We start from the raw sequence: 27,629 nt of genomic DNA on the forward strand, positions 1-27,629 counted from the left end.
CTCTAAAGTCGAGTTTCGCTTGCACTAAGTGGCCAACACAACGCAAAACCCATTGGAATAGTGGTGGCTTTTCAGGCAAATTTGATACTTACGAAAATTGTCAAAAATCGTTTTTTTTTTCAAAAAGTGTTTCTGGGGCACCCTGTCTGTAAACCGTAAATAACACGAGTATTTGTAACACTTTGTAGATACTTTTATATCTGTTGATTGGCAGCCAATGAAATGAGCTTTCCATTGACGTAGAAAAGTCGGTCGTCTCTAGTCGCCACTAGAGGGCATCAACTTTGACCAATTTTTTTAGTGTAGATATCCTTTTGTTTAATATTTAAAAACCCGCTTAATTGTACCATTTTTGCTAGAGTTTTAAACGTCAATGGATAGCCAATAGAATGAGCTTTCTAAAAATTTCCCAACTTGGGTTGATAGGTTAGACGGTTTCGCCGCTAGAGAACGTCAAAGTTGACTATTTGTTTTATGACTTTTTTCGTGCATCCTTTTGTTCAATCTTCAATAACTCGTTTATTTGCACCATTTTTGGTAGTGTTTTATACGTCAATGGATAGCCAATAAAATGAGCTTTCTAACAGTCTCCCAATTTGAATGGGTAGGTTAGACGGTTTGGCCGCTAGAGGGTGTCAAAATTGACTAATTTTTTTATGACGTTTTTGGTGCATTCTTTCTTTGAATAACTAGCTTATTCGCCACACTTTGTATAAACTTTTATATGCCAATGTATAGCGAATGAAATAAGCTTTCTATTGACGTATAAAAGTTGATGGGTTAGTGGTACGGTTTTATCGATAGAAAACGCGAAAATTTTTAAAAGTAAAATTACAATTATTTTTCATTGTATTCCAATGGAGTTCATTGAAATTACCAAACTTTATTTATGTTTAAATTTGAATGGTGGATGTATAAAAAAAATAGAATTAGCAGAAAGAACTAGAATTTTTTTTATAATATAATTTAGACATTCCCATTTCTATTAAAAGTTTTCAAAATATCTGTATGTACCTCCAGTAATGCCCATTAATTCCTAAAGTTTTGAGGAAACTTTTAAGGTATAAAATAATCTTATCAGTTTCTCCGTCTAATAATAGTGTAAAACTCACATACAAAACCAAAAGGCAAAGGAAAAAGTGAAATCAAATACAATAATGTTGATGTAAATGCCCTAAAGTGTTGACGTGCAATATTTCGTATTTACACTCACTTTACCCTCTCAGATAATTATGTTGTAAGGCGTATATGTCTTAAAGTTCAAACTTAATCAGCTTGTTACAAGCTTAAATTGAATTTCCTTTCAAATTTAGACCGTACGGAATTTGAACGAGCTTTCTGTTCAATATGTCAGTGAATCACTACCTACTAGGTGTAAACTGTATGAATTTTTTTATATACTAGCATAAACTGGTAATCATCAGGCAGGAATATCCAGCCGAGTTGGGTAAATAAGTACCACTTTAATAAGTATGTAAGTAGTACTTACAGGCTATTTATTTGATGCAGACAATGAGTCTATTTATAGGAAACTATTTTGTTTATCAGCACAGCAAGCCAATCTAAAAATAAAAATTGTGCTCACATTAAATATAAGCTCCTATAAATTTGATCGAACGAATCGAAATCGTACTGGATTTTGAACTGTTTTACTCCCTACTTATTTTCAGAAAATCATCATTGACAGTTACAAACGAAAACCAATATACAGAGCGTTCCATGACACTACTTTGCTAGATTAGTTCAATATTACTTCTCTAACTACTTAGTATATCCTCTATTTATTTCAACGGTGTGTTTGATATTCTTGTTGAGATAATTAGAGAACGGTGTGAAAAGTTTAAATTAGCACACGTATTGTCAGTTGTCACGTGCTTGATGAACCGGTATTATTGCGAAGTATAGTAAACTATTATTATTGTCGTTAGGCTCTGCATCTATTTTATAAATCAAGCATGTTAAAAACAAATTACAAGTAAAATAAATCAATGCTTAAAAGGTCACATTCTAGACACTGAAAATATGCTAGCTATTCCAATATTAAAAGCTAGGATAGAACGTTGCGTTTGTTATGTTTTTTTTTCACAAACTCCTGTAATTATGTTTAGTTTCAAAGAGAAAATCAAGTGTTACTTTGTCATTTCATCTAGCAGTTTTCACTCTAATAAAACTTTTTATCGCCCCCCCCCCTGTAATAAGTGTTGTGTTGAAAGTACATAATTTAGTAATTAGAATCGACTTACAAGCTAATATAAACGACCGCATATGTATTTATGACCCGTCATACATCACAGTAATAGTCTAATGGCGAGATTTAATGGACGTCCATTATTGTTACTTGGATTATAGATCATACCTAAATTGCACTTAAGCTAAGACATCCTCCAAATATGTTTGCGCAATTGACCATTAGTCCGCAATGATAATTGTATTCAAAATTGCTAATCATTGTCAGTCAGGAGTTTCTTAAAGCATTATTAGTTATGTAAAGTAAAATGTTAAAAGCATCCTACAATAGAAACTTGTTTTGTGGTTTTAAATGCAACAAAGGTAGAAAAAAAGCGAAGCGATTCAAAACAAATTAGTGTATTTTTAAGTTGGCACACGTGGCAATTAACTGATAGGTACAATTCGTATTTAACATACAAGGAAACTCCCAACTTGAATATATGAAAATCACTACAATTTAAGCTTAATGAGAATAAATTAATGTACTTTCAGATCAGATAAAGGTAAATTGTTTTGTTGATATTAATTTTGTATAGGTATATAGATTACTTACTTGATTTTGTCCTCTTCAGTAATAAGTATTCCATACTGTGTCTCTCCATAATTGTTTTCTGCTTGACAGTGGTCACTTAGTGTAGCTTCTGGTGCTTGTCCTTTATTGAGAGCTTATTTAGATCACCAGAGCTGAAATAGAGAAATATTACTAATATATAAATAATGAACAATTTTATTACTTATTTACAATAACTATTTGTAGTAATGCTAAGTTTACATTTGTAAAAATTCCTAGTTTGTTATTGGTCAAAAAAAGCAGCAAGCTGAAAATTGCCTTTTTGACCAATCAAAAACCACCCACTGTGCTGAAATGTATGTAAATGCCCCAACAAACATAAATAACTCTAAACAAACTTGTTTGCCTTAGGTGGATTTGTCATAAAACGATTAAAAAATGTTTTATAAAAGCGGTAATGCTTCCTAACATTCTTACCACACTTTCGCCTTCGTGAAAGTGAACCAAAAGCAGCGTCAGGCCTACAGATCTCATACAGTTCTTATTAAATTTTCTGTTTTAATCTCCTTGTTACCGCAAGAGTATCAATTGGGTTGACTTAACTGAAAACTAGGCAAAAATTAACTGTTGAAGGCCAAAGCATGAAACAATATCAAAAGTCATTCAACTATAATTATTATAATAAATAGACATGAAAATCAGTGATGTCTTTAGCTTGCCAGAAGTTTATTTATATTGGATCTGATTAACTTGTTAATGGTAACCGCATTATTTAATAAAGTAACTAAGTCAATCAATATGAACGCTTTATTGCATTAAGCTGATTCAGCCTAATTTAAATCGTTAAAAGAAAATATTCGATTAGTTTGTGTTGATTCACCGTTTGCATTTTTATTAGTAAGTGGAGTAAAAAAGCAATATGTTCAGTTCAAGTTTATCAAATCACACATATGGCGAAAATCAAATTAAATGAGAATTACGTCAATTTTGATACTTCTTGTCACATGCAGTAAATAACACCTTTGCCAGTCCAGTTAATTGAATTAATGAGAAACTAAGTATACATCATTAATTTCCAATTTTTCTTATCGGGTATTATAATAGAAACTAATTTTTTTGCAGGTGTCCAAGACACTATAGTGAAAGGGAAGCCCGGCCATGCAACTAGGCCTGGCTTCTCTGCTGGTCACGCTGCTTCTGTGTGCCTCCAACGCTGATTCAGTTCTGCCTCCTCCAGATTGGTCCTCAATATCTACACATCACAGCTATTACGACAATGAGCTGTATAGCGAAAATGGTAAGCAATTTCTGCTACAGATAAAACAATTTAAAAATGAACACACATTACATCACAGAAACTTAACAGTTTCCATTTTCGCTTTGCAGACATCAATGAAAGTGGTATTAATACGAGCCTGGCTGTGGCCAATCACAAAAAAGAACCAACCGACGATAATAAAGTAAAGCTAGTGCTGGGGTATTTGACTGCGGTTAAAGGAGATCTAAAAGAACGACAAGGTTTAGCCATTTCCGGTGCTATAGCGATGGCTGTTGAAGAGGTACATCATAGTAATTATTCTAAATTAGTAGAAAATAGTACAAATGTTAGTCACCCAGTTTCTTACACACGTCTATAGAATGTAACTAATTCTGGTTAGTTTAATAGGATTTATTTTTCTCTCTATAGATCAACAATGATAGTAATGTGCTTCCCAACGTTACTTTAGAACTACGATGGAACGATACACGGGGCGACACTGTTGTAGCCACTAAAGCTATGACAGACATGCTTTGCGAAGGTGTGGCAGCCTTTTTCGGTCCAGAAGGTGCTTGTTACGTGGAGGCCATAGTGTCGCAAGCCAGCAACATCCCTATGATCAGTTATGTGAGTAAACTTTTGCCAGCACTATCAACTATGACAAACATGCTGTAATTTCACAGAAATGCTCCGATTACAAAGCTTCGGACATACCAACTTTTGCGAGAACCGAACCGCCAGATACACAGGTAAAGTCTTTTCCTGAATCTAAACGAACGGCACGTCAGAAGAATACGTACAAATGTGTATTTTAGTATTTTACTCGTATTTCAGGTGACCAAATCTATAGTGTCTTTGCTGAACTATTACAACTGGAACAAGTTTTCCATCATTTACGAGGAGGGTTGGGACACAGTGGCGCATTCCTTGGAACAGCAAGCCGAAAAGAAGAACATGTCCGTGCAACATAAGAAAAACGCTCGCGATCGTCACAAGTGTTGCGAGCAAAATTACAAATGTTGTCAGAGTGGCTTCTGGTACGACTTTATTCAAAATTCCAAAAATAAAACGCGAAGTATGTATAAGGCGTATCGCCTGCACCAAGATTCGTTTTAATCTCGGTTAATTTCAGTTTACATATTTCTGGGTACGTCCATTTCTTTGGTTGACTTTATGGATACAATGCAACGAGCGCAGCTATTTGACAACGGAGAATATATCGTCATTTACGTAGACATGAATACGTATTTAGAAAAAGAAGTTCATAAATACATTTACAGTGAGTTTTTTTAATTATTTTTACTAATTTTTACCAGTGAGACACTGTTTCTGAAGTGCAGCGTAAAACACTTGGTAGTTTGTGAAAAACGTTGAAAGCTTTTTGGTTTTCAGAATTTGACGAATTGGAAAAGTACAAAAATTGCCAAGACCTTTCCGATTACAACAGTTTGGTAAAACGAGTTAAATCGTTGTTTGTAGTGGTACCTACAGCACCCACAGAGAATTACAAGAGTTTTTCGGAAAAAGTGCGAGAATACAACAAGAAGAAACCTTTCGACTTTCGCACCTCTCGATTCCCATCAGAAAATGGAAAACTACTTATATCGTTTGAAAAAGTAATCACCAGTACTCGCATTAGGCGACTATTAATTTTTCCTATTTCAGTTTGTGAGTATCTATGCCGCATACTTGTATGATTCTGTCAAATTGTACGCATCAGCTTTGCATTATCTACTAACTGTGGAACAGCAACCACTAGACAGAGATGCCATTCGGGATATCGCCAGTAATGGAACTAAGATTATTGAAACGATTATCAAAATAAACCAAACATATCGAAGTGAGTATAGAAATGATTTTGTTAGACCAAAAAAATAGATTCAATATAAGCCGCTTATTAGAGAAACAATGCAAAAAGTTGCATTGTCACGATTCGTTAAATTTTCCAATGTCGTGGGATTTTACTGTCTATTGAAGGTGTATATTTATCATTCGGTACATTTAAAAAAAAAGTGTAATGTTGATTTTGACAATCATTTTTAATTAACGAGCAAACTAAACAACACAATTTACGCACATTACTGAACAATAATTTACTTAATTATGTTTTTGATAAGTAATTCTGCAGAAAGTAGACAGGATATTTGCGGTTTTTCTGTCACTATAAGTAAAATTATTAATGTTCTTATAAAAGGTGCCATGTGGTTATGTTGTTTCCTTTATAATAATATTTAAATTCAACCAAGTTTTCCAACAAACTACAAACGTACAACTGGGGTAAACTCGAATAAATTTACCCTTTCCTCTAAAGTAATGCAGTTAGTATTTTAAAAATTCTTATGCTTTGCATACTGATGTTTTCTTTTTTAATATAAAAGTTTAATTTAGTGACTTTTTCGTAGGTATAACCGGGGCTGTGATAAAACTAGACAAGAATGGCGATTCGGAGGGCAATTTTTCAGTGCTCGCTTACAAAGAGGCCGATCTCTTATACTTGGGCGGAAGCAATAATTTCAGTTGTTCATTCTACCTGGCACCAGTCGGTCAGTTTTTTCAATCCGAAGCATCAGCATATCCGGTAAGTAAGTACCATTTTCTTATTATCGAAAATAGTTATTTTCATTTATGGTGAATAAAAGGTTTTTCTGCAGTTCAATTTGGCTCCAGACAACCAACTCATTTTACCAATAAAATTGCAATGTTTTGCAAATTGTTTCAGCAATATAAAATCAATCGAAACACTCAAATTAAATGGGCGGGAGAAGACAAGCCAAATGACGAACCGAGTTGTGGTTTCGACAATAAGTTGTGTCAAAAATCCGACACACACATCGGAAGTCTTGTGGTTGCTGGACTTTTAGCCGTACTGCTATTTTGTTCTTCGGTGGTCGCTGTAAGCATATACAGAAAATGGAAAATCGAGCAGGAAATCGAGGGTCTTTTGTGGAAAATCGACAAAAGTGACCTACGATCGTATTTTGAGAGAGACAATATGGTTTCTAGTCCAAGTCGGGTAAGCTGTGTTTTGTTATGTTGCATTTTTTTGAAAAATAACCTTTTTGTTGATTGTAGCTTAGTTTGTGTAGCGCAAGTGTGACTTCCTATGAATCGAAGGGAGGGTTGCAGGTTTTCACTACCACGGCGCAGTATAGAAATGTTGTGGTTCGGATAAAAGAATTGTCGTTTTCTCGTAAAAAGGACGTATCAAGAGAAGTGATGAAGGAAATGAGAATTTTAAGAGAATTGCGGCATGATAATGTCAATTCGTTTATCGGAGCTTGTGTTTTTCCGAACACGATATATCTAGTCACTGATTATTGTGCCAAAGGAAGTTTATATGTAAGTATTTTTCTAGTTACTTCTCACTGTATTTAATTGTGATTTTTTAGGATATTATAGAAAATGAAGATATTAAGCTTGATAAAATGTTTATTGCTTCGTTAGTTCATGATCTCATTAAGGTAAGTTGGTGGTTTCGGTTTTTTTTTTAAATTTCAAGGCACTGTTTTGACTAATTATAGGGAATGGTGTATATACATAATTCCACGTTAGGATGCCATGGTAATCTCAAGTCATCAAACTGTGTAGTAACTAGTCGTTGGGTGTTGCAAGTGACTGACTTTGGACTGATTGAATTACGTCAGCTTGCGGCTATTGATAATGAAGAAGAGCACCAAACATATCGAAGTAAATATTCAAATAATTTCTTAATTTTTCTATGTATATTGTTAACTGATATTATAGATATGTTGTGGAAGGCCCCGGAACTGCTAAGGTATCCTGATCGGTTTCCCAAAGGGACTCCCAAAGGAGACGTGTACGCTTTTGGGTTGATATTGTACGAAATATTGGGTAGACGAGGACCGTTCGGACCATTAAATTCCGAACCAAAAGGTAAATTAACTCTGAATCTACAACAATTCAGTAATAATTGCATTTTTCTTACAGATATAGTACTAGCAGTTAAAAACCCTACAGCATGTCAGCCGCTAATGCGACCAGACGTCGACTTGCTGTACGATTCTGAAATTGGCTGTGATGGATATGTGTTAGAAGTAATGCAGGAATGTTGGGCAGAAAGCCCAGAAAACAGACCAGATTTTTCTAGTATTAGGTCCAAACTTAAGAGAATGAGAGATGGAAAGTAAGTTTTTAAGTCAATCCTCTGCATCTGTACAAGCATAATAATTCTAGGAGTAAAAACATTATGGATCAGATGATGGATATGATGGTTACTTACGCAAATAACTTGGAGGAATTGGTTGGCGAGCGTACTAGACTTTTGTATGAGGAAAAGAATAAAACTGAAGACTTACTTCATAGAATGCTTCCAAAGTATGATTATTTCTTTAGATTTTGCGTTACAATTTTAAATGTAATATAATTTTCCAGACCGGTTGCTGCAAGACTTACAAAAGGTTACGGCATCGAGCCCGAATCCTTCGACTTAGTTACAATATACTTCAGTGACATAGTAGGTTTTACTGCTATGTCAGCTGAAAGCACCCCCTTGCAAGTAGTTAATTTTCTAAATGATCTCTACACAGTATTTGACCGGATTATTAAAGGATACGACGTCTATAAAGTCGAAACTATAGGCGACGCTTATATGGTGGTAAGTAGCTCGGTTTATGTAAACTTCTGTATTATATTGAGTGAGTGTTAATTTATTTTTGTAGGTATCGGGGTTACCTATACGAAATGGTGACAAACATGCCGGCGAAATTGCTTCTATGGCTTTGGATTTACTTTCTGCAGTCAAAAACCACACAATTCCCCACAGACCTAATGAGACTTTGAAGCTTCGTATTGGAATCCATACAGGTAACATCCGTTCACAATTTTCAATTACTCAGCTTATACATGTACATTTTAGGTCCTGTTGTAGCAGGTGTAGTAGGCCTGACCATGCCCAGATACTGTCTGTTCGGGGACACGGTAAACACAGCCTCCCGAATGGAAAGCAACGGTGAACCATTAAAAATCCACATCAGCATGCAATGCAAAGACGCGTTGGAAAAACTCGGCGGATATATAATCGAGGAGCGCGGTCTGGTTAACATGAAAGGAAAGGGGGAAGTGAACACTTTCTGGTTGGTGGGAGCTACGGAGCAAGCTGTTCAACCACGGGAGGTCGATTTAAATGAGTTGCCGCCACTGTTTTGTCGCCCGCGGCGTAGCCCAAAACTCAACACGGATTCGCGACAACCCTCTCTTATTGGTGGGTTTGGAGGTTTAAATAGCCGACGTCATTCCAGTGTTCCAAGAGGTAAATTGATGTTAATACGGTTCTCGCGGAGTGAGTTTACCCGTGTTCATATTATAGAAAAGGGCGTGTCTAAAGCTTCGTCATGTTTAAAATTCTGCGTGTATTGTCAGTGAGAAAGTAGAGATCTTTGGCTGCAAATTTGCACTAAAACAACCTTATACCAAAGCAAATCAAAAATATCTTGACCGAAATAACATTTTTTATTTATGAGAAGTCTCCGTTTGGATCATAGAATTCCGTCTAAATTTGAAACCTAATTTATTTACCAAAATTCGCAGAGATGTATCACCAATATGTCGTATTTCTTTAACTTTAAGCTCTTGATTTAGGTTCTGGATGGTTACATGTTTCTCTAAAATAAATACAACAAATTAAAAATTTAATAAGACATTCTGAGTGATGCTGTAGTATCTCATATCTCATTTTCAGGTTGCAATCCACTAATTTTATTTTAAACCCGCTGGAAAACATTTTAGACGCTTATTTTATTTTTTCTATGACTTTATTATTAATATGTTTGAAGAAATTTTTATGAAAAATCTATAATGCAACCCAAAAATCTCAGTCTCTGGAAACAATGAAATGTTAATAGATGTTTCTTACAAAAGTAGATATATTTTACTATTATTAACATACTATCCTTGTACATATCATATAATGTATTTCAAACATCCATTTTAAAGCTTTCAGATAAATCAGTGGTCTTGACCCGTCGATAACGTCTCGATTTAGGTTTTCTAGGTGAGGAAATCATAAGATTACTTGCTTGCTTTTCCCAAATCGAATAAACAGTTTTGCGGGAAATTTTCAAAGCATCTACAACCTTCTAGTATCAAAAAAATACATCAGTAAGAATATGTAAGGTCTTAAAATTTCTTATTTTCTTCCTGAACAGATGATAAAGCTTGTAAAGGTCCTCCATTAGTTTTTTCCAATTCAAAATATTCACAAAGGTTAAGAATTAACTGCTGGGCTTGTCTGTAGAGAATTTTTCCAGGCATTTTCTAAAAAAATACTGTAATAGTAAGTAATTCCGAATTTAGGAAAAACCAAATGGCTAAATAAAAATCATAATACCCACTCCCACTTTTTTTTCAAAACAGGTTAGTAATTGTGCCAATTTTGGTTAGATCGTGACAGCCGACATAAAAAAAATAAAAATATTAATAATAATATTATGAAAGTACTTACAGAGAATGTTAAAAGCGTAGAAACAATAGTTCTTAAAAGAACTGTGGTGGTGTGGTAAATAGAAAACTTTATAAAATGATTAACAACACAAAGAAACGGAAAAGAATTAATAGTAAACAAATCAAATAAATTTCGATGGTTGTCAAACTGACAATGACTGAAATAGAAGCGCTAATCAGTAAATGTTTTTTTTGGAAGACATTCACTTAGATATTTACCCTATCTGAAAGTGAACATTAGACAATCACAGGGGGATGACGCACGGGTAAACTCAGACCGTGAGAACAGTATGTTATGAACTTTAGTGCAGTATGTTGACTAAAGTAACTTGAAAAAAAGCTTAAACAAATACGAATATTACTAGGTGGTGGTTACTTTTTTTTCCAAATTTTGTGTCTTCTCGGCCTGTACCAAACTAAATTTTTAGGTACCAGCATTGACATCGAAAGCTCCTCAACACTTCAAAATTATAGTCCATTGGTGCAACCGCGTCATATAGTAAGAGCTAATAGAAACAATTTGCATGTTCCAGACCCAGTAGGGTCGAAACTGACCGTTAGTACCGCTTTCGGGAGTCAAATAATGGATCCGGATGAGCTAGGAAAACTACGAATGAGACCTCGAAGAGTTCTGTCCAGTATTGCATCCAGTTCGGACGAACCTAACCGAAGTATAGGAGGTTTAAGCAAAGTGCGCGAATCGAAGTCCCTGGACCCGTTACCGCTTGCTGGTAAGAATAATCAATAATGGGTCACTTTTGTTTTACGTTTTACCCCAATTGAATTGTTACAGCAGCAAGACAATTCAATAAACCCTTAGATCTTATCGATTCATTCCTTCAAGGCAAAAGACGTTCCACCAAGAGCTTAGATAACTGTGATAAATGTGGAGATATTCAAATTATAGCAATACCGAAAGACAAGATGGTAAACAACAATTTTCCCAACGGCAATTTAATGAATGTCACTCCGGAAGAACAACCGGGTTTTGTGGAGGACGCCCAGGTGCCATTATTAAATCCACCAAAATCCCAAAATTCGGTTACTGTTAGACGAAGAGGAGGGAGCGATTTTAACGATTTGCCTATTGGCGACTCACCCAAAGTGAAACTGTAAGTATATTCTTAAATATTGCCGATTTACGAGAATTTACTTTGCACACATTTAATCTTTGCGAATATTGATTTTTATTAGTTTAAATGTAATGAGTATTACTAGCTAATTATTGCAACTTACCTCTGTAAATCAATTTTCAACCACAATGAATTTTGGTGTCGGCATCTAGACAACTGTGCTACAGAACTTTAAAACCGTCAAAACAAACCGTGAAACTGTTAAAAACACTCAAAACTCTACAAATACATTGCAAAAGTGGTGACCAATTCGGCCATTTTGGAATTTTTTACACAAATCTTCGTTTTTCTAAATACGGCGTTGTCTCCGTCAATTTCATAGGATTGATTTTATTTGACAATTGACAGTTTATCATGTGACTCTTACGTTTAAAAATTGCATCAGGCATCACCTGACCTACTGTAAAATTAAAGCCGTTTTTTTTTCGATTTCTGATCCGTTATGATTCGAAAGTCACGTGACCTCCATGTGATTTTAGCCGTATTCTTTCGGTTTGTGATTTCAGAGCCAAGAGTGTCATGATCCAAAAGTCACGTGACCTCCGTGTGATTTTTGTAATTATGGTGCCATGTGATATTTAGATCATTCCGTAAGTATTCAATACCCTTGACAAACTTACTTACGGCGTTTGGCAACAGCGCGCTAAAAATATGGCCTACTTGATATTTTTTTCGTTTTCGGTCTTTCTCCCGCGCATGCAATTACCTACGTTTCTCTGTCCGTTACACGGTTTTCCTATGGTCGGTTTTGGATTTACCACACCTGTATACGTCACAATGGTCACTTTTCTAATCGCGAAATAGACAACGTAATTTTGAGTTTGCTTAGTTTAGTTTGGAACTAAATATACGTTGGTGGAATAGGCCAAAAGCAACTCTTAATGCTAAGTAGAAGTAAAACTAAATTCGGGGTAAGATTTTCATATAGCAACTTTGGAGAAAACTTAGCAGAATTTCTCGTTCCATAGAGCGAACAGGAGCTAATGCAGCCTGGGTAGTTAGTTTCGTTTATCTTTAACTTGTAGCTTAAACTCCAATCTAGCAATATAAATAAACCTTTCTCTATAGAGTCTGTTCCATCTTACCACTTAAAACCGAAGTATGCAAAGGTAGATCTGAACTACCTAGTTCTGTAATAATAAAAACACTAATATGTTAAAGATTGTGTTTATTACAATCTTACTGATTATTTCAGTTAATGTAACAAAAAAATATCTAATGTAGAAAAAATCTTGACAAATGGCGGACTAACGAACTAAAACTCAACCTAACTTCATTCTTCTACTTCCAATCTTCCCCTTATATCAACACTAGAGCTGAGCTAGTAATATCGATTCTGCCATTAAATACCCATGGACTATTACTTAAGGTAAAACTTTTTTTTTCAGCACGCATTCCTTGGACGCACTACCCACCATGGATTATCAAAACAAATTAACTCAAAAAAGATCATTCAAGAAATGGTTGGCTGGAATATTTAACGGCAATAGTTTAAAAGCGAGTAACGCTAGCTTGAAAAAAGGCACGATCAACGAGTACAATAATTTACCCACCCCCGATAATGAAAGTATAGTTTGAGAAGCCGTTCACTTCACAACTTGGATAAAGTTACGAAAGCTGGTTGTTGACAGCTGGTCTGTTTTTAATCCCTTTTGGAACTTTACAGTTTAAAACCACAATTGCTTCAATTGTTGGTGTACCAAAACAGGGTGGAACAAAAACTAGTCTTGGCAAATCTGTTTTTGCGCAAGTTTTCCGGTAAAGCTTCTACAAAAACAGCTTTCTTCAACGAAGACTATATTCGCTAGAATTACAATTTTTTATGAATATTTTTTTATCAACACATTCAATTTTTTTCCCGCCATTTTAAAAGTGTTTATATTTCTGTTATTTGTTATTTTATATTTGTTTGTTTATATGCCGTTTTTAGAATTTTTCACAACTCTGCTTTATTACTACTTAAATTTGATTCTAGTATTATTATTGTTTTTCTTTTATTAAATGTACAAGTTGTACCTTTATTTGGTAAATTTTATAATACTTTTTAAATTTAAAGTTTTTTTTTTGGATATACCTACTTATTATATTTAATTTTCTTTCCACACATAACACATAAGATCACATATAGGGTTTAGAGTCACCCTGTATAAATTTCCTTAAATCAACGAAAAGTTTGGAGGCTTAAAATAATACAGAACCATTATTTCTTGATCACCTTGTAACACAATTATGACAATATGTCTATTACTCCAGCTGTGCATTTTTTGTGAACTTATTTATATTAATTAGCATTTGTCTTCAACATTCTCTGAAAATTCTAGTGTGGAAATTCAGAAACCAGGGAAGTGTAAGAGGCTGTGAATATTTTGTGCTTCCGTAATAATATTGCATTATATCATTACCGAAGCACAATAAATATCTCAATGTAAATAACAGTTTAGATTTACTTTTTTAATGTTGAGGGTATAGGGTTTTCCACACAACTAAATGTATAATAAGTCTCACCTTTCTCGCTTCGTCGTAGTTTCGCTACATTTTAACATTTGTGTGCCATCATAACTTAAGTCAGTGTATTAAATGTTATCTATACGTATAATGTACAAAAACATTCAATTTTATTCTGCTTAATTTTCAACTGATTGTCGTTTATCAGTGTTTTTTTTTATTTTACTAGATGTCGCCAAAAACGACAATATGGTTATAATTGTGATATAATAAATGTTATTGTAAAAACTGTGTATCAGATATTGTGTATGGAATATTTGGTCAACGAACTAATGTTAAATGTACATATTATAAAACTTTATGTTAGTATGTTCAATAAATATAGACGTATTTATTTTGGACGTTTAGTGTTTATTTTAATGGAAACCTTATCCAGCCCAATTGGACCTCTTAGGTAGGTCACGTATTTTCTAATAAAAAAAAATAAGAAAAAGTTGGCAAAGTGTGAAACTGAACCATATAAAGCGTATCATAAGAAATATATACAGTTTATCTACAAAATAATATCATTGCTTTTAGTACTTGACCAACTATATAGTAATATTATTTGAGTTATCCTTAGCTGTATAGCTTAATATATCGAACACTTATTTATTCGCAAGTAGTAGATTTTCTCGTAAAGCTGCATAGCGTTCAAATCATTATTACCTCCTCTCAATAAATATAACAAAAACGTTACGCTAATAAAATATAACAATCAATACAAAACACTCACTTTTCACCAAAATAACAGTAATTTTGCGTTACCGTGCATTTATAAGTAACGTGGACTTATTTCTACTGTCCAAATACTGGACTTTCAAACCTTTGAGGACATCCCAAAAAAGTAAGCAAAACATCGAGTGCGGCGCTAATCTCATGTAGTTCGCCACCACTCCTTTATAAAGTCCCGAAAAACCTTCGGTTTTAAATATTTTTACGAAACAGTCTATTACTCCGGAATATAGAACGCCTTTTCCATTTGCGTCGACTCCTGTAATGAAAAGTAGTCAATAATAAAAAATCTGAGAGAGGTTACATGAGATGTTTTAAGTATATTTGGTACAGTTTATGGTAAGTATGTTGGCAATTACGTGCAGGGATGTAAAAGCGATAATTTTTGGGTCGGCAAATTTTCATTTTTGGAAATTTACCGGAAAATTACTTCATGCTTAAATGAAAATTTTCCTTGATAGGGAAAACAACTGTCAAACTTGTTATTGTTATTATCAAACTTATCATGCATTCTAATGAGATAATTTAAGACATCTAACTGCCATTTGCACCGTCGTACTTTAAGCATAGTTTAAGTTAAAGTGTGGTTTAGAATGTGACTTTTTTCACCTGTACTGTCACAGTCTGACCCACACTTAAATGAAAATTGATCAAAACATGAAAATTGGTCCAAAAACTAAAAAATAGCAAAATTATGAAAATTGATCAAAACATGAAAATTGGTTCAAAAACTAAAAAAATAGCAAAATCATGAAAATTGATCAAAACATGAATATTGGTCCAAAAACTAAAAAATTAGCAAAATCACGAAAATTGATCAAAACATGAAAATTGATCCAAAAACTAAAAAATAGCAAAATATGAAAATTGATCATCAAAACATGAAAATTGGTCCAAAAACTAAAAAATGAGCAAAATCACGAAAATTCATCAAAACATGAAAATTGGTCCAAAAACTAAAAAATAGCAAAATTATGAAAATTGATCAAAACATGAAAATTGGTTCAAAAACTAAAAAAATAGCAAAATCATGAAAATTGATCAAAACATGAATATTGGTCCAAAAACTAAAAAATTAGCAAAATCACGAAAATTGATCAAAACATGAAAATTGATCCAAAAACTAAAAAATAGCAAAATATGAAAATTGATCATCAAAACATGAAAATTGGTCCAAAAACTAAAAAATGAGCAAAATCACGAAAATTCATCAAAACATGAAAATTGGTCCAAAAACTAAAAAATAGCAAAATATGAAAATTGATCAAAACATGAAAATTGGTTCAAAAAGTAAAAAATGAGCAAAATCTCGAAAATTGATCAAAACATGAAAATTGGCTCAATTGGCTGTGATGATTGAATTACAGGATAATTCAATAAATTTATTTTAATTCTTTTAACATCTTGTAACTTATTTAATTTTCATTTTATAAAAAAAATACCAAATATGAATCTTGTAGATATTTGCATATACTTTATTCCTAGATAATTCATCAGTATACTCGAAAGCAGAAATTCCCAATTTGAGCGAAATTTTGGTGCACTTTTCCAGAAAATCGTCCATAACTCGCTTATTTGACACACCCTATATAAACACACCGTATAACAAAAGAAAGCTAATAAACGGGGCTATCACGTGACGTTAAGCGGGCACGACTATGTTGTCCCGTTTAGTCGCTAGAGGGCGTCAAAGTTGACTCGTTTTTTGATCAATATCTCAGAAACGTGTCAGGTTAGAGGTCTGAAATTTAAACCACAATTTTTTATACTCGATGGGATACAACTTTTACCTTCTATACACTTTTTTGGTACCACGCACCGTTTGACTTTAAAGTATTAAAAACTAGAATTGTCAAGAAACTTCAGTAAAAATTTTTTATTTTCAAAATTAACCTCAACTGCCTAAATACCTTCAAGTTAATAGTACAAAAATGTAAAAAAACAAATTATTTTTAAATTTTCAGATTTTCCAATTTTTCTGGGAAATTTTCTGGAAAAATTTCCAGAATTTTTTTGGTAAGTAAGTTACCAACTTCGTTATTAATCGTAAAACTTACTCATATGGAAAGTTTGACAAAAAAAAAACTTTTAGAAAAAACAATCAAATACTGCGTCACTATGTATGAGAAATACATAAACAAAATTGTTTAAACCTCTAAACCAAGAATCAAAAATGAATATCATCATCTTTTCTTTGCATGCACAGTTGTCAGTTCTTTATTCTCAAAAAAAAAATGTATGGTAGTGCAAAATGGCAACAAACCGCATTGAAATGTTACTCAATCTTAAACAATCAAGCGCAAAAAGTCCAAATAACAGAAATTGATTGATAATTTATGGGGTTTTATAGTTTTTTTTAATTTGGCGGATGTATAATAATCAACTTACCTTGATTATAAAGCCTTGTTGAAACTACATCAAATGGATTAATCACAATAGTCTGAATGACCCCACTAAAAATACTAGCCACAAGGGAGGTAAGAAGTGGCGAGTCTCGTAAAAATGCACTTTCTTTCAGTTTATCTTTAGAAATGGCGAATGTAGTGAGTTGAGATGATGAGCCCGCGACAGCCCGGATCATTGTTCCGGTCACGCCTCTCCACAACCCTATAATCTGAATTAAAACGTTTAAAAAACGAACTTAAAAACCAGATCACCGTGTATAAACCTACCCCGTGTTTACTGTAAATAGTTTTGATTGCTGTAAGAGCACCGCGATGACCATGTTGGTGTCCTACGGCAATTTGTCTAGCAGCTTGAGATTGTAATTGAGTCTTAATCAAGAAAAGTGGACTACCACAAAACGCTCCAGAGGCTCCAGCAAACGCACTAGCCATGGCGCTTTTGTGTAATATCGTTTTCCCTTCCGGGTCAGTTAGAACCCCTTTGTTCTCCAAAGTTTGATACAAACCTGTGCCCCAAATTAGAATTATTGCACAAATTGTTTCCAACTGAATCAAACTTCTCACCCAGTCGAATGAAGTTTCTAATTCCGTGTAACGTCATGGCAACACCGAGTCCTTTTTGTAAACCCCGTATACCTTCGTTTTTGGCAACGACATATCCAGCGTGAAACACGTTTTTGTAATAAATGGCGTGCTGCCCTTTCGCCTGCAATTCACCCTGTAACTGCATCCTGGTTTTAAGCACGTCAAAGGGATTGCTAAAGATACAAGCTCCGCTTGCTGCTAGTCCTCCACATATGAAATCCATTTTTTTTAATCTGAAATTGATTCACTTATTATGAATGAATGATGCAGGAAACACACACACATACGTATTGCGTAAATTTTAGTAGACAATTTTAATTACACTACAACTGTTAAGTGCTCAAACTTAAGGTCGTCTTATCTCATATAATAATATGATTAAAAATCATGCGACATCCACTTGCATCATAGAAAAATTGGGATGATTTGAATTATTATACAGTTTGGAAAAATTAAAGTATTTTGTAATGTTTTTACTCTAATGGATCATTTTGACGATTATACAAAGCTTAAAAATAATGTTCAATGATGTTTGTTAAAAATCTAGTTTAAGGCAACTTTAAGTGTCACATCTTTGTGACAGTGTGCACCTTTCGTCTTGAAACTCTTATAAAACCAAAACCAAAATAGCACAACCAACCACAATAAACCACAAAATTGTTTTGCATATATCAATCATTTTGCTGTAATGTCTAAAGTACACCCACTTCACTAAATATTGTACTACATCCTAAAACTCTCCCAGCAAATAAGATAATTTTGATCGTAGCGATTTTTACGGGTGCAAATTTAATCACGTGGTCTCTATAGTGAGTTTTACCACTTTGCCATTGATTACTAAATGAAAAATCGATTAAGGTATTAGATGGAAAAAAATACGGAAGTTTTTCACGACTTACCGTTATTTTCCTAGCGATGAATGCCTTGGTTTTATATCGTCGATCAGTCTCACCTACATGATATGCTCAAGCACTTTAGCTTACAAATCACATTTATGTATAAATATAAACTAGGCATTTTTAAGTAGGAAAATTCTTGCATGTGGTTAGCGTTGTTGTTAATATTTGCGTTTTATCTCGATCGCACAAACATTTACGGTAGACGAATAGCGGTATCAAAGTCTGCTTCTATTCCATCATATCGCGAAACGTGACTGTCTTAATTCAAGTACACATTTACTTGTGTTTGAAATGCCTACGAGGACAACACCTTTCGTTATAGGTTAGGCAACGAAACTGAGAAAATATCGCTAATAATAGCGTTTCGATGAATATCACACTACGGAGTTTTCCTGTTGCCAGCTCGGGAAATTTTTTTCTGGAACTTTGTTGTGTTTAGCACATAAACACAATGAGGCACCACCTCTTTATTTAGATATTGTTGCTTTTTGTGTGTGTAGGTCATTGAATGTATAATTACTAGTCCAAATTTGTGTAGACAAAAATACCCCTCTGAAAGGACAGAAATGTCTTGAAAATTTAAAGCCTCAAAAAAGTAAACTTACTGCGTCTAATCAGCCCTTCTGCAAGGGTGGTGACCCAATGACTTGTAAATCAATTAGGTACACCTGGAAAATAAATAAAATGATTCAATTAAAACCAAAGAATCCCTTGAACATATATTTTGTAAAGGGTTATCGGGCTGGAAAGTTGTTTTTTCTGGTTATGACACTGACACGTGCTAGAATAAGCCAATTTTAATGCTTAACATTTTCAAGCCAGGTAAATCCTATTGTTCATAATTTTAGTGACGCAAATCATGCACCATAATTAAGAAAATATTTATTTAACGTATTTGTGACCAAAGTAACTTAAATTTGCACAACTGTATTAAAATTTACGCTCACCATGATCAATAAATATTTATATTTTGAATTTGTTCAGTATCAAATTGCTTTAAAAATATTTTCACTTGGGTTAGTGACATAATAGTAAAACCATGATACAAGGTGTCGGTTTTGGAGGTTAGATATTTTTATCGATCAATAACTCTGTATTGAGACTTCTTAAATAAAGTAAAAAAGTTCTGGGACACTCAAACTCTAGTAGATGGCGCTAACAGTTTGTATACAAGGTGCATTATCCTACTTACCTCAAAAAAATACTTTCTACAGTTTTATTCATTGATTCATGCTGGAGTTGGCACCGTTTGGGTTCAGCCTCATCTATAAAGGACAAACAAAGAAATTAAAGATCATGAAAAAACCAGGGCAACACCACAAAAGGGGTTGGATTTAAAAATGACCAAGTCTGTTTTTATATTGTTGGTTTTAATTAGCATACACATCAATACAACTAACAGTACTAGAAGCTTAATTTTTAATAAAGTATGAAGAAAGTTATTGCAGTACGCGTAGGATACGTGTCCATCTTCAAAGGACTGCACTTATTGACATATATGTTAATTACGACGAAAATTATGGATACAACCTCTATACTTTGCATTAAATAAATGCTCCCTTTACACATATACAACAGTATATCATATTCTGGGGCACCAAATTACACGAAGATACGCCACGATATAATAATAAGTAGTAATAAACGCTCTAGTGCCTACGAATACGACGCGTCAACATTAGGCTAAAGCTACGTTATATTATGATTCTTATAATAAACACCTTTAAATATTATTCGAATAAAGGACATAAATTTCACGTTTATGCCTCAATTAAATATTTATATAGTGCATATTATAAAGGGAAATGCAAACAAACAAACTGGATATATCATATTGAAAAAAACCACTAATTCTATGCAAAGTATAGCTTGTAAAAAACGCTATCCTTCCCTCAAATTCGTATATGCCGCCTGTAATTTACGTTTTTACAATAATTATTAGAAAAAAAGTGCAAATAATAAAGTTTAACTAAAACTTTTCGGACATGTCACAAAACGGTTCAAAAGTCACATTTTTACTGTTTCTAGCATTGAAAAAGTATACCCATTCCAGAAAGCATAAAATAAAATGCAGCAAAAGCTTATTACCAATAAAGTCAAGAGCTTCCTATCACAGAGAATATCAAATTTTTATTGCCTAGAAGACAAAAAATGCCATTGGTAATATTAATGAAACTGTTTTAATGGCGTATATCTAGGAGCTGGTAAGTTGAAAATATTATCATAATTTTAATACATAAATTTAATTGTTCTTTCTTTTTATTTCAGTCAGAAAAATATACTCCAAACTCACTATGGACCAAGTACTCAATTCATAGATCTACGCTGATCGTTCATGAAAATATAGATATTTCTCAATTTCAACGTTTGATATCATTTTTGAAGGGTTAAGTCAAAAGGATATATTCCGAAAAAATCCAAAGTTTTAGAAAGAGAACAAATTTTGAAACTTCTGGAAAGTGCTGCTTTTGAAACTTCTGCTACATAAGGTAATACTGGTAATGGGTTTATTTGGTGGATTAAGACAAGATGAGTTAGTTAAAATGACCATTGACCATATTGAAGATAAAGGGGTGGTTATATTTGTAAGAGTGCTGTGTGATAAGAAGATATGCAGCACTAAGACCTAAAGGAATCTTTCTTACATAAGGTCGCTGTATAGTACAGCCAGTGGGTCAGAATAGGATAGGAAGTGTACCTACAGCAAAGTACTTGAAATTGGATCATCCGGAGTCGTACACTAGCCACTGTCTGCGGCGCACATCGTCTACTCTTCTTGTTGGAGCTACATTTGAGTCTCTAAAACGACATGAAAAGTGGAAAAGTTCGACGGTTGCAGAGGGATATATTGAAGAAAGTATTTTTTCCAAAAACAAGATTGCTCAAATGATAGCTAGTTCGGTGTCTTAGCACGGAAATTATTCGCTAAAATTATATCAATATGAGAAAACACTGGAAGAATCGATTTCAAATTCTGCATTATTTTTCGGAACTTTTAAAAGTTGTAATTTTTATTTTGGAAATAAAGTTTAGTTAGTTTTATTGTATTAATTTGGTTGTTTGTGGTATATACTTGAACGTGAGATGATGAAATATAAATAATCAAAATAATTAAATAAACAGACATAATTGAAAAAGATTTCATCATATCACAACCGTTTCCAAGGAATTATTCATTCATAATGTATAGGTGAAACCTAAAAAATGTAACAAGTCGTTTTAGATTGTCATTTTCAATCAAATCATCGTGTAAATAAGAAAGTACAGTTAACAACCGTGAAAATTTACAATATTAGTTGCTTCTTAGTATTTTAGTACTCTTTGTAATAATTATAAAAGAAGCAAAATGAAGAATCATTCTAGAAATTACAAAGCAAAACGTAAATTACAGGCGGCATTATTCATAAGAGAACTATACGAAAATTTTTGACGGCAATCCGGTAAATAAACGCGTGTAAAACGAAACCGTCATTAAACCATTAAAAGAGAAGAAAGCAAAAAACCTGTTGCGCCGGCACTGAAGGCCGGACGTTTGTTAGACAACACGACACAGGAGTTTTCCTTGTTTCAGTCAATTCACTTCTTGGTCATGATTTTTAAATACTCCAATGCGTTATGGGCGGCGTTGCACTGAGCCTCTTTCGGAGTTTTCCCGATGCCGAAGCACACAGCCACCGGCAACGTCGACAACTGAACGAGGCATTGGCAACGCCCGAAAAAGGATTTCTCCTCAATGTCCACGTAAGTCACCTCAAAGTTCTGCTCCAAAGCGATGTCTGACAAATATTGAACGGAATTGAAGTCTTTGCCAGCCAGATTAACAGTCTGAAAAGAAATTATTCGTTTTAAGTAGTGAGAAATTATTTGTTAGGTTATATACGCGCAGATGCCACTTGAAATTGTCAGAGAAACTACACAAACATGCAAATCCACCAATCAAATAAAAAGTCTAATCAAGGTCTATTGGTTGGCTAGTTTTAAAATCATTCTGCCTGTACTGCCTAAATACAAACCATCCCAGAAATAAATTAAATTTAAAAAAAAAACTAAGATAGGAAAACATTATAATTTACCTGTAACTCATTAAGTTTCTTGCCAGCGGATTGCTTAAGAGCTTTATGGAATTGGGACACCTTGTGAGACTGTTGAGTGCTTAGTGTGGGAATTTTGCTGTCTTTCAATCCGGCGTAACGTTGTGCGAGGTTATTCGCTTTGCCCGACAACTAAAACAGCATACAAAATCGAAGTTTAGCAAATAAAGTATGAAAAACATATGTAAACTGATCACGGAAAAGTATCTCCAAAATGCCTGTCAAATTTACTCGATTTACAGTGATTTCTTCATCGACACGGTATGTAGTAGTGTAATATAATGGGTTTGGTTGATATTTCAGGACATGTATGAGGGTTTTTCAATTTTTGGTTTACAAAAAAAAAACAGACGTACTTTTTTATAAATTACTCTGTATCTCGGGAATACCACGATTAATTTTATAATCAGCACTAAAAGTTTACTGGTTGTAAAATCACTAACGTACAACAAAGGTTAACAATTTGTTTAGTGTTATACAAAATGAAAAAAGTATAATAAGGTTATGGGACAATAATTACCAAACGTTTCAACCCTGTACTGCAGAAATACTGAGGATAATCTTAATAATATAAGATTCATATTTAAAATTTTATTAAAAATGAAACTATAGTGCCATAAGCTGTTAAGTAATAAAAGCATTTCTTTTGTAAATTACGTCTTTTTCGAAAACACCCAGTTATTCCTTTTGTAGAACAAAAATTAAAAACCCCCCCAAACTAATGTTCTAAAATTATCTCAACTATCATAATGCACTGGGTTGCAATTCAAGAAACTTGCAGCACATTTTTCTTTTCCCTTGCATACCTATAAAAAAAACATTCCTCCTCCTTCCTAACCTAACCTATTTTGTTTTTTAAATTTGACTCTGAAGGCATTTTGGAGATACGTTAAAAATGGCCAAAAATTTTGCTGTATCGATCTTTTCCGTTATCATAATATAAACAGGGTGGCAGAAAAATCGTGTGTAAGAGAGAGTTAAATTGAGGAAAAGTAGGACCACAATTTAACTAATTTTGTATTTTTTACCGTCTTTGTGACTATTCTAAACTTATAGCCCTCTGCATTAATCCTGATAATTCGTAAATTTACAAAAGTTACTTTTAAATCATGACTAGATCCTCAAGACAGTGTACCAATAAAAGGAGAGCACCTTAGGATGAGGAGAGGTAGAAAGTGTTTCTCTTTACATGAGTTACAATATTTTTAGAAACTCCCTGTATAAAAACCTAAACGCTAGAAGCTGTTTCATTGACGTGCATGACTTTAACTTACTATATTCTCAATGCATCTATAATTCAAATATGTATTGCAAAAAATACAACTTATCCAGACCCAAAAATTCGTCCTTATAGATTAGGTATTTGCTAGAAATTTTAAAACAAAACCGGGCCTAACAAATGGGACGATAAATTGGAATGTTATATGCGGACATTTTTTTTGTCTACCCGGTTTTGTATACTTGAAAATCGTTATAGAAAGGCAGCAAAATACCCGACAACAAAGCAAAATATAAGTGAAAGTTACAATCAAAAAAGCTTCCTATACAATCCTGACACATGTTTAAGTTGTGGCTAGCTTATAAAGGAGCAGATTTAAATTAATAATTAAATGACCAAAAAATCATACCTCTTCGTCACTCTCAAGACCAGGCATCATCCCGTCCAAAGGGTTGTCTTGCAAAGTTTGCCACATTTTGTGGGCGGCAACACGTTTAGCCAACTTTTTCGACTTGCCCGTACCAATTTCACGTAGTTTTAGTACCTGTAATTGAATGTTTCAATTCTAAAACTATCCCATAATAGCGTATTACTTTGGGAAAACAATACAGATAATTTTTTATACAAAATGTATCACATTTATAGTTGAGGCATTTACAGAGTTCATAAAAGCCTCAGTGGAAAATATGATGTTATGTATGTCTCATTTGACGCTCAAATGAATATGGCTAAAAATTCATTCAAGTAACACTGAGACAGTAAGCAGAACAAGATGAAAATTATCTAGGGTGGCAATGAATTGGACTACAGACAATTTATAGAAATATAAAGAATAAAATTTACCTGGCAAGCAATGGTGAACTGTCGTTCATGGGGCAAGCCTTCTTCGTGTTCCATTTCGTAGAGCGGTGGCGGCCAGCGTCGGGACATGCACATTTCTTGAAGCCATCCGATCGGATTTCCCATAACTTTATCGTCAAACGGAGACACAACTTGAGCGGTTCTGCAACAATTTATTCTACATAAAACTTACCAGATACAATACAAATTTTCCTGCTTAAACATGGCTACACAATAAATTTAGTGCATAAAAGTTAAAACAGTGGGCAATATTGTTTCAATATTTTTAGTTGAAGTATTTACAGAATAGGTAAAAACTTCAGTGGAAAATACGAATTAATGTTTGTCTCATTTGACGCTCAAATGAATATTAAAAGTATTCATTCAAGTAACACTGAGACAAAGGAACAGCTAGAAAATCATGTTAAATAAGACTTACATATCAGTTGTTCCAGGGTTTCCATTAGTTTGATTGGCTTGTTCAGGGGTGACTTTTCCTACCAATAAGTCAAGCAAGTTCTTAGCAGCGGCGTGTTTCGCATCCTTCTTAGATCTCCCAGTACCAGTGGCTACAAACTCATTGTTTAGAAACACACGGTATCTGAAAACGGGCTCGTGAATAGCGCCCTCGATTTGTAGAAGTTCATATTTTGGGGTTATGCCGCGTCTGCTAAGCAGTTCTTGCAATACAGACACTGGAGTTTTACTGTTAGCCCCACCGTTAACGTCAGAGTTGTAAACCTGAAAAGTTCTTTGCTGTACAGAAACATAAATTGGGAACCAAAACACAAAATGTTTCATATTTATAGTTGAAGAATTTAATCAATTCATAAAAACTTCAGTGGAAAAATATGATTTTATGTGTGTCTCATTTGACGCTCAAATGAATATGGCAATATTCATTCAAGTAACACTGAGACTATTATTGTTTTAACTTAAATTACCAATTTTAACCTACCATTTTGGCTTCTTCGGTAAGAGTAAGCCTCTCAGTGGGTATTTGCATACTTTTTGGATGTTTCCCTTTGCGGGCAAGATGGGGCAGCCCAGATGGAGGTTGGCTAGGACCCATCATTTGGGGATGTTGCATTATTGGACCAACCTGATGCATTTTCTATGCAGTTTCTGAAACAAATTTACTTAACAATCAAGCTAAAATGATTTTCTTCATTTGAACAATCTCTTATAAATCAAATTCTTTATGTAAACAAAAGTAAGAAAAATGTATCATATTCACACAAAGTGAAGTTGTAAACAAATTATACAATCACTCTTGGAAATATGAGTTTATGTATGTCTCATTTGACACTCAAATGAACAATTAAGTGAACATTCAAGTAACACTGAGACAAATAAATATAGAATAAAATAGGATTGGGTGTAAAAATACAGATTTTTAATTTTAATTGACTTTTTACAGCATTTTTAAATTTTCATTTTAAGCTTGAAGCAGAGACAAGCTTGAAGGTTCAGTAACTTTTTAATACTCAAATATTTGACAGATCCTACTTAAAATTGATATGGTGATCAAGGGCCGCATTCGTTTTCAAGCTCCACGGAGCGAGCAGAGCGTTTTTGACGTCACAATGACGTAATTTGACAGTTGGTCAAATTAAGGTTTTTCCAAATTACATCATCGTGATGTCAAAAAAGCTCTGCTAGCTCCATGGAGCGTGAAAACAAATGCGGCCAAGGTTTTGCCAAATTTTGTCATCATGACTTCACATTCCCTCTGTTCACTCCATAGAGCCTGAAAACAAATGTGGTCACAATTTTAGCATTTGGCAACATTGCCTCTAATCAATTAAATTCCTGAAATGAAAATAAAATAGGGTTATGGATGTATGTAAATGAAATTTAAAATCAATAGTTTTATTTGGGTTTGTGTTGTGATTTCGGATCTAAACGCCTTTTGATCTCTACAGGTCACATGGCCTCTATGTGGTTTTTGGATTCAAAGTCTTTAGATTAGAAATAATGGTAGTTTAAAAGTATTGACAAGAATAAAGGTTACCAAATGGTGAAATAGAAAAGATGGAATATGGAACAACAGCAATATAGTAACAAAACAATAATATAGCAATTTTTTAGATTACTTGCATTAAAAAGGTACATAGAGCAAATTATATAAACCTACATTTAATAACAATTCAATTACCTATAATAAGCCAATACCTTTCAGACAAAAGCACATGTTTGTCTGCCCTGTGTCTATCTACAAACTAAACTATTTAATAAAAAGCACAATGTGGTTTTATACCTATTTTACCTATGAAATTTGAGTAAAAATGTACTGAATTAAGGGTAGGAATCTAATTAACCTTTAGGTGTGGCCTGTGGCTCTGGCAAATTACTAAAACAAAGCGATTTTCAAACGATACAAAAGTGAACAAAAGGTACACCTTATTCAATTACAAAGGGAAAGAGTTGCTTTACCCCAGCAAATAAAATGCCGGTTGATTTAACAGGGATTTGAAGTGCTTTATGTGTAAAAGTTTTGCAGACACACCAAACCACTGTTAAATTAACGTAATTAATCTTACCGTAATGCAAAAAATCGTCAGCAATAACACTAATCCAGTTATTAACCAAATCGAACAGGAATTATCTATTTAAACTTTAAAATCTTAACAAAGGAGAAACATGCTTTTTGATTTGGTTTTTTGGATAGGCAAATGTTAAATGGCGGACGCGACGCTGTACGCACACGCAGTACGCACACAAGTCACGCTGACAGTTATGACAACTAAAAATGTCAATCAACACTGTCATTTATATCCA

General features: G+C 33.7%; 3 protein-coding genes, 3 long non-coding RNA genes and 1 other non-coding gene across 15 annotated transcripts in view; 3 read left to right on the plus strand and 4 right to left on the minus strand.

Annotated features, from left to right (window-relative positions):
* The window catches only part of LOC145733132 (receptor-type guanylate cyclase Gyc76C-like), a 28,934-nt gene extending 14,498 nt beyond the window's left edge, over positions 1-14,436 (plus strand). The window contains exons 2-23 of one of the 6 annotated variants that reach the window (XM_081985804.1): positions 3,863-4,037; positions 4,127-4,299; positions 4,428-4,625; positions 4,682-4,747; positions 4,833-5,073; positions 5,131-5,277; positions 5,391-5,614; positions 5,664-5,838; positions 6,401-6,576; positions 6,718-7,011; positions 7,071-7,337; positions 7,388-7,459; positions 7,520-7,685; positions 7,743-7,892; positions 7,947-8,142; positions 8,193-8,333; positions 8,391-8,613; positions 8,678-8,822; positions 8,875-9,267; positions 10,886-11,188; positions 11,254-11,569; positions 12,979-14,436. In XM_081985804.1, coding sequence (XP_081841930.1) covers positions 3,899-4,037; positions 4,127-4,299; positions 4,428-4,625; positions 4,682-4,747; positions 4,833-5,073; positions 5,131-5,277; positions 5,391-5,614; positions 5,664-5,838; positions 6,401-6,576; positions 6,718-7,011; positions 7,071-7,337; positions 7,388-7,459; positions 7,520-7,685; positions 7,743-7,892; positions 7,947-8,142; positions 8,193-8,333; positions 8,391-8,613; positions 8,678-8,822; positions 8,875-9,267; positions 10,886-11,188; positions 11,254-11,569; positions 12,979-13,168 — 4,395 coding nt within the window. In that variant the 5' untranslated portion in view covers positions 3,863-3,898 and the 3' untranslated portion in view covers positions 13,169-14,436. Of the gene's footprint in view, positions 1-3,862; positions 4,038-4,126; positions 4,300-4,427; positions 4,626-4,681; positions 4,748-4,832; positions 5,074-5,130; positions 5,278-5,390; positions 5,615-5,663; positions 5,839-6,400; positions 6,577-6,717; positions 7,012-7,070; positions 7,338-7,387; positions 7,460-7,519; positions 7,893-7,946; positions 8,143-8,192; positions 8,334-8,390; positions 8,614-8,677; positions 8,823-8,874; positions 9,268-10,885; positions 11,189-11,250; positions 11,570-12,978 lie in introns of all 6 variants that reach the window. The other 5 variants (XM_081985803.1, XM_081985806.1, XM_081985802.1 and 2 more) reach the window with 5 other exon arrangements.
* LOC145733171 (uncharacterized) lies at positions 2,207-11,839 on the minus strand. Its single transcript, XR_014179131.1, has 2 exons — positions 11,694-11,839; positions 2,207-2,913 (listed from the first exon to the last, which is right to left on the minus strand). It is a non-coding gene; the product is annotated as an uncharacterized LOC145733171 (long non-coding RNA).
* Positions 9,311-10,839, plus strand: LOC145733174 (uncharacterized). Its single transcript, XR_014179133.1, has 2 exons — positions 9,311-9,351; positions 9,382-10,839. It is a non-coding gene; the product is annotated as an uncharacterized LOC145733174 (long non-coding RNA).
* Positions 14,426-19,662, minus strand: LOC145733156 (solute carrier family 25 member 35-like). Of its 3 annotated transcripts, XM_081985842.1 has the most exons (7): positions 19,646-19,662; positions 19,304-19,366; positions 18,699-19,250; positions 17,779-18,032; positions 17,482-17,720; positions 17,198-17,423; positions 14,426-15,068 (listed from the first exon to the last, which is right to left on the minus strand). In XM_081985842.1, exons 4-7 carry the CDS (start codon positions 18,020-18,022, stop codon positions 14,839-14,841), a joined length of 939 nt encoding a protein of 312 aa, XP_081841968.1. In that variant the 5' UTR covers positions 18,023-18,032; positions 18,699-19,250; positions 19,304-19,366; positions 19,646-19,662; the 3' UTR covers positions 14,426-14,838. The 3 variants fall into 3 exon arrangements, with proteins under 3 accessions (XP_081841968.1, XP_081841970.1, XP_081841969.1); XM_081985844.1 differs by lacking the exons at positions 18,699-19,250; positions 19,304-19,366; positions 19,646-19,662 and adding an exon at positions 18,405-18,550; XM_081985843.1 differs by lacking the exons at positions 18,699-19,250; positions 19,304-19,366; positions 19,646-19,662 and adding an exon at positions 18,087-18,371.
* Positions 19,663-19,692: 30 nt separating this feature from the next.
* LOC145733173 (uncharacterized) lies at positions 19,693-20,518 on the plus strand. The gene is made up of 2 exons (XR_014179132.1): positions 19,693-19,859; positions 19,913-20,518. It is a non-coding gene; the product is annotated as an uncharacterized LOC145733173 (long non-coding RNA).
* Positions 20,048-27,561, minus strand: LOC145733150 (protein Loquacious-like). 2 transcript variants are annotated; one of them, XM_081985834.1, is made up of 7 exons: positions 27,392-27,561; positions 25,807-25,973; positions 25,288-25,589; positions 24,852-25,011; positions 24,418-24,552; positions 22,772-22,921; positions 20,048-22,523 (listed from the first exon to the last, which is right to left on the minus strand). In XM_081985834.1, exons 2-7 carry the CDS (start codon positions 25,957-25,959, stop codon positions 22,275-22,277), a joined length of 1,149 nt encoding a protein of 382 aa, XP_081841960.1. In that variant the 5' UTR covers positions 25,960-25,973; positions 27,392-27,561; the 3' UTR covers positions 20,048-22,274. The 2 variants fall into 2 exon arrangements, with proteins under 2 accessions (XP_081841960.1, XP_081841961.1); XM_081985835.1 differs by lacking the exon at positions 22,772-22,921.
* On the minus strand, positions 24,635-24,767 carry LOC145733304 (small nucleolar RNA psi18S-1377). The gene has a single exon (XR_014179183.1). It is a non-coding gene; the product is annotated as a small nucleolar RNA psi18S-1377 (small nucleolar RNA).
* Positions 27,562-27,629: the final 68 nt, after the last annotated feature.

Source organism: Ips typographus, linkage group LG8, assembly GCF_016097725.1.
Source record: "Ips typographus isolate SLU linkage group LG8, UJ_Ityp_2.0, whole genome shotgun sequence".
NCBI classification, from domain to species: domain Eukaryota; kingdom Metazoa; phylum Arthropoda; class Insecta; order Coleoptera; family Curculionidae; genus Ips; species Ips typographus.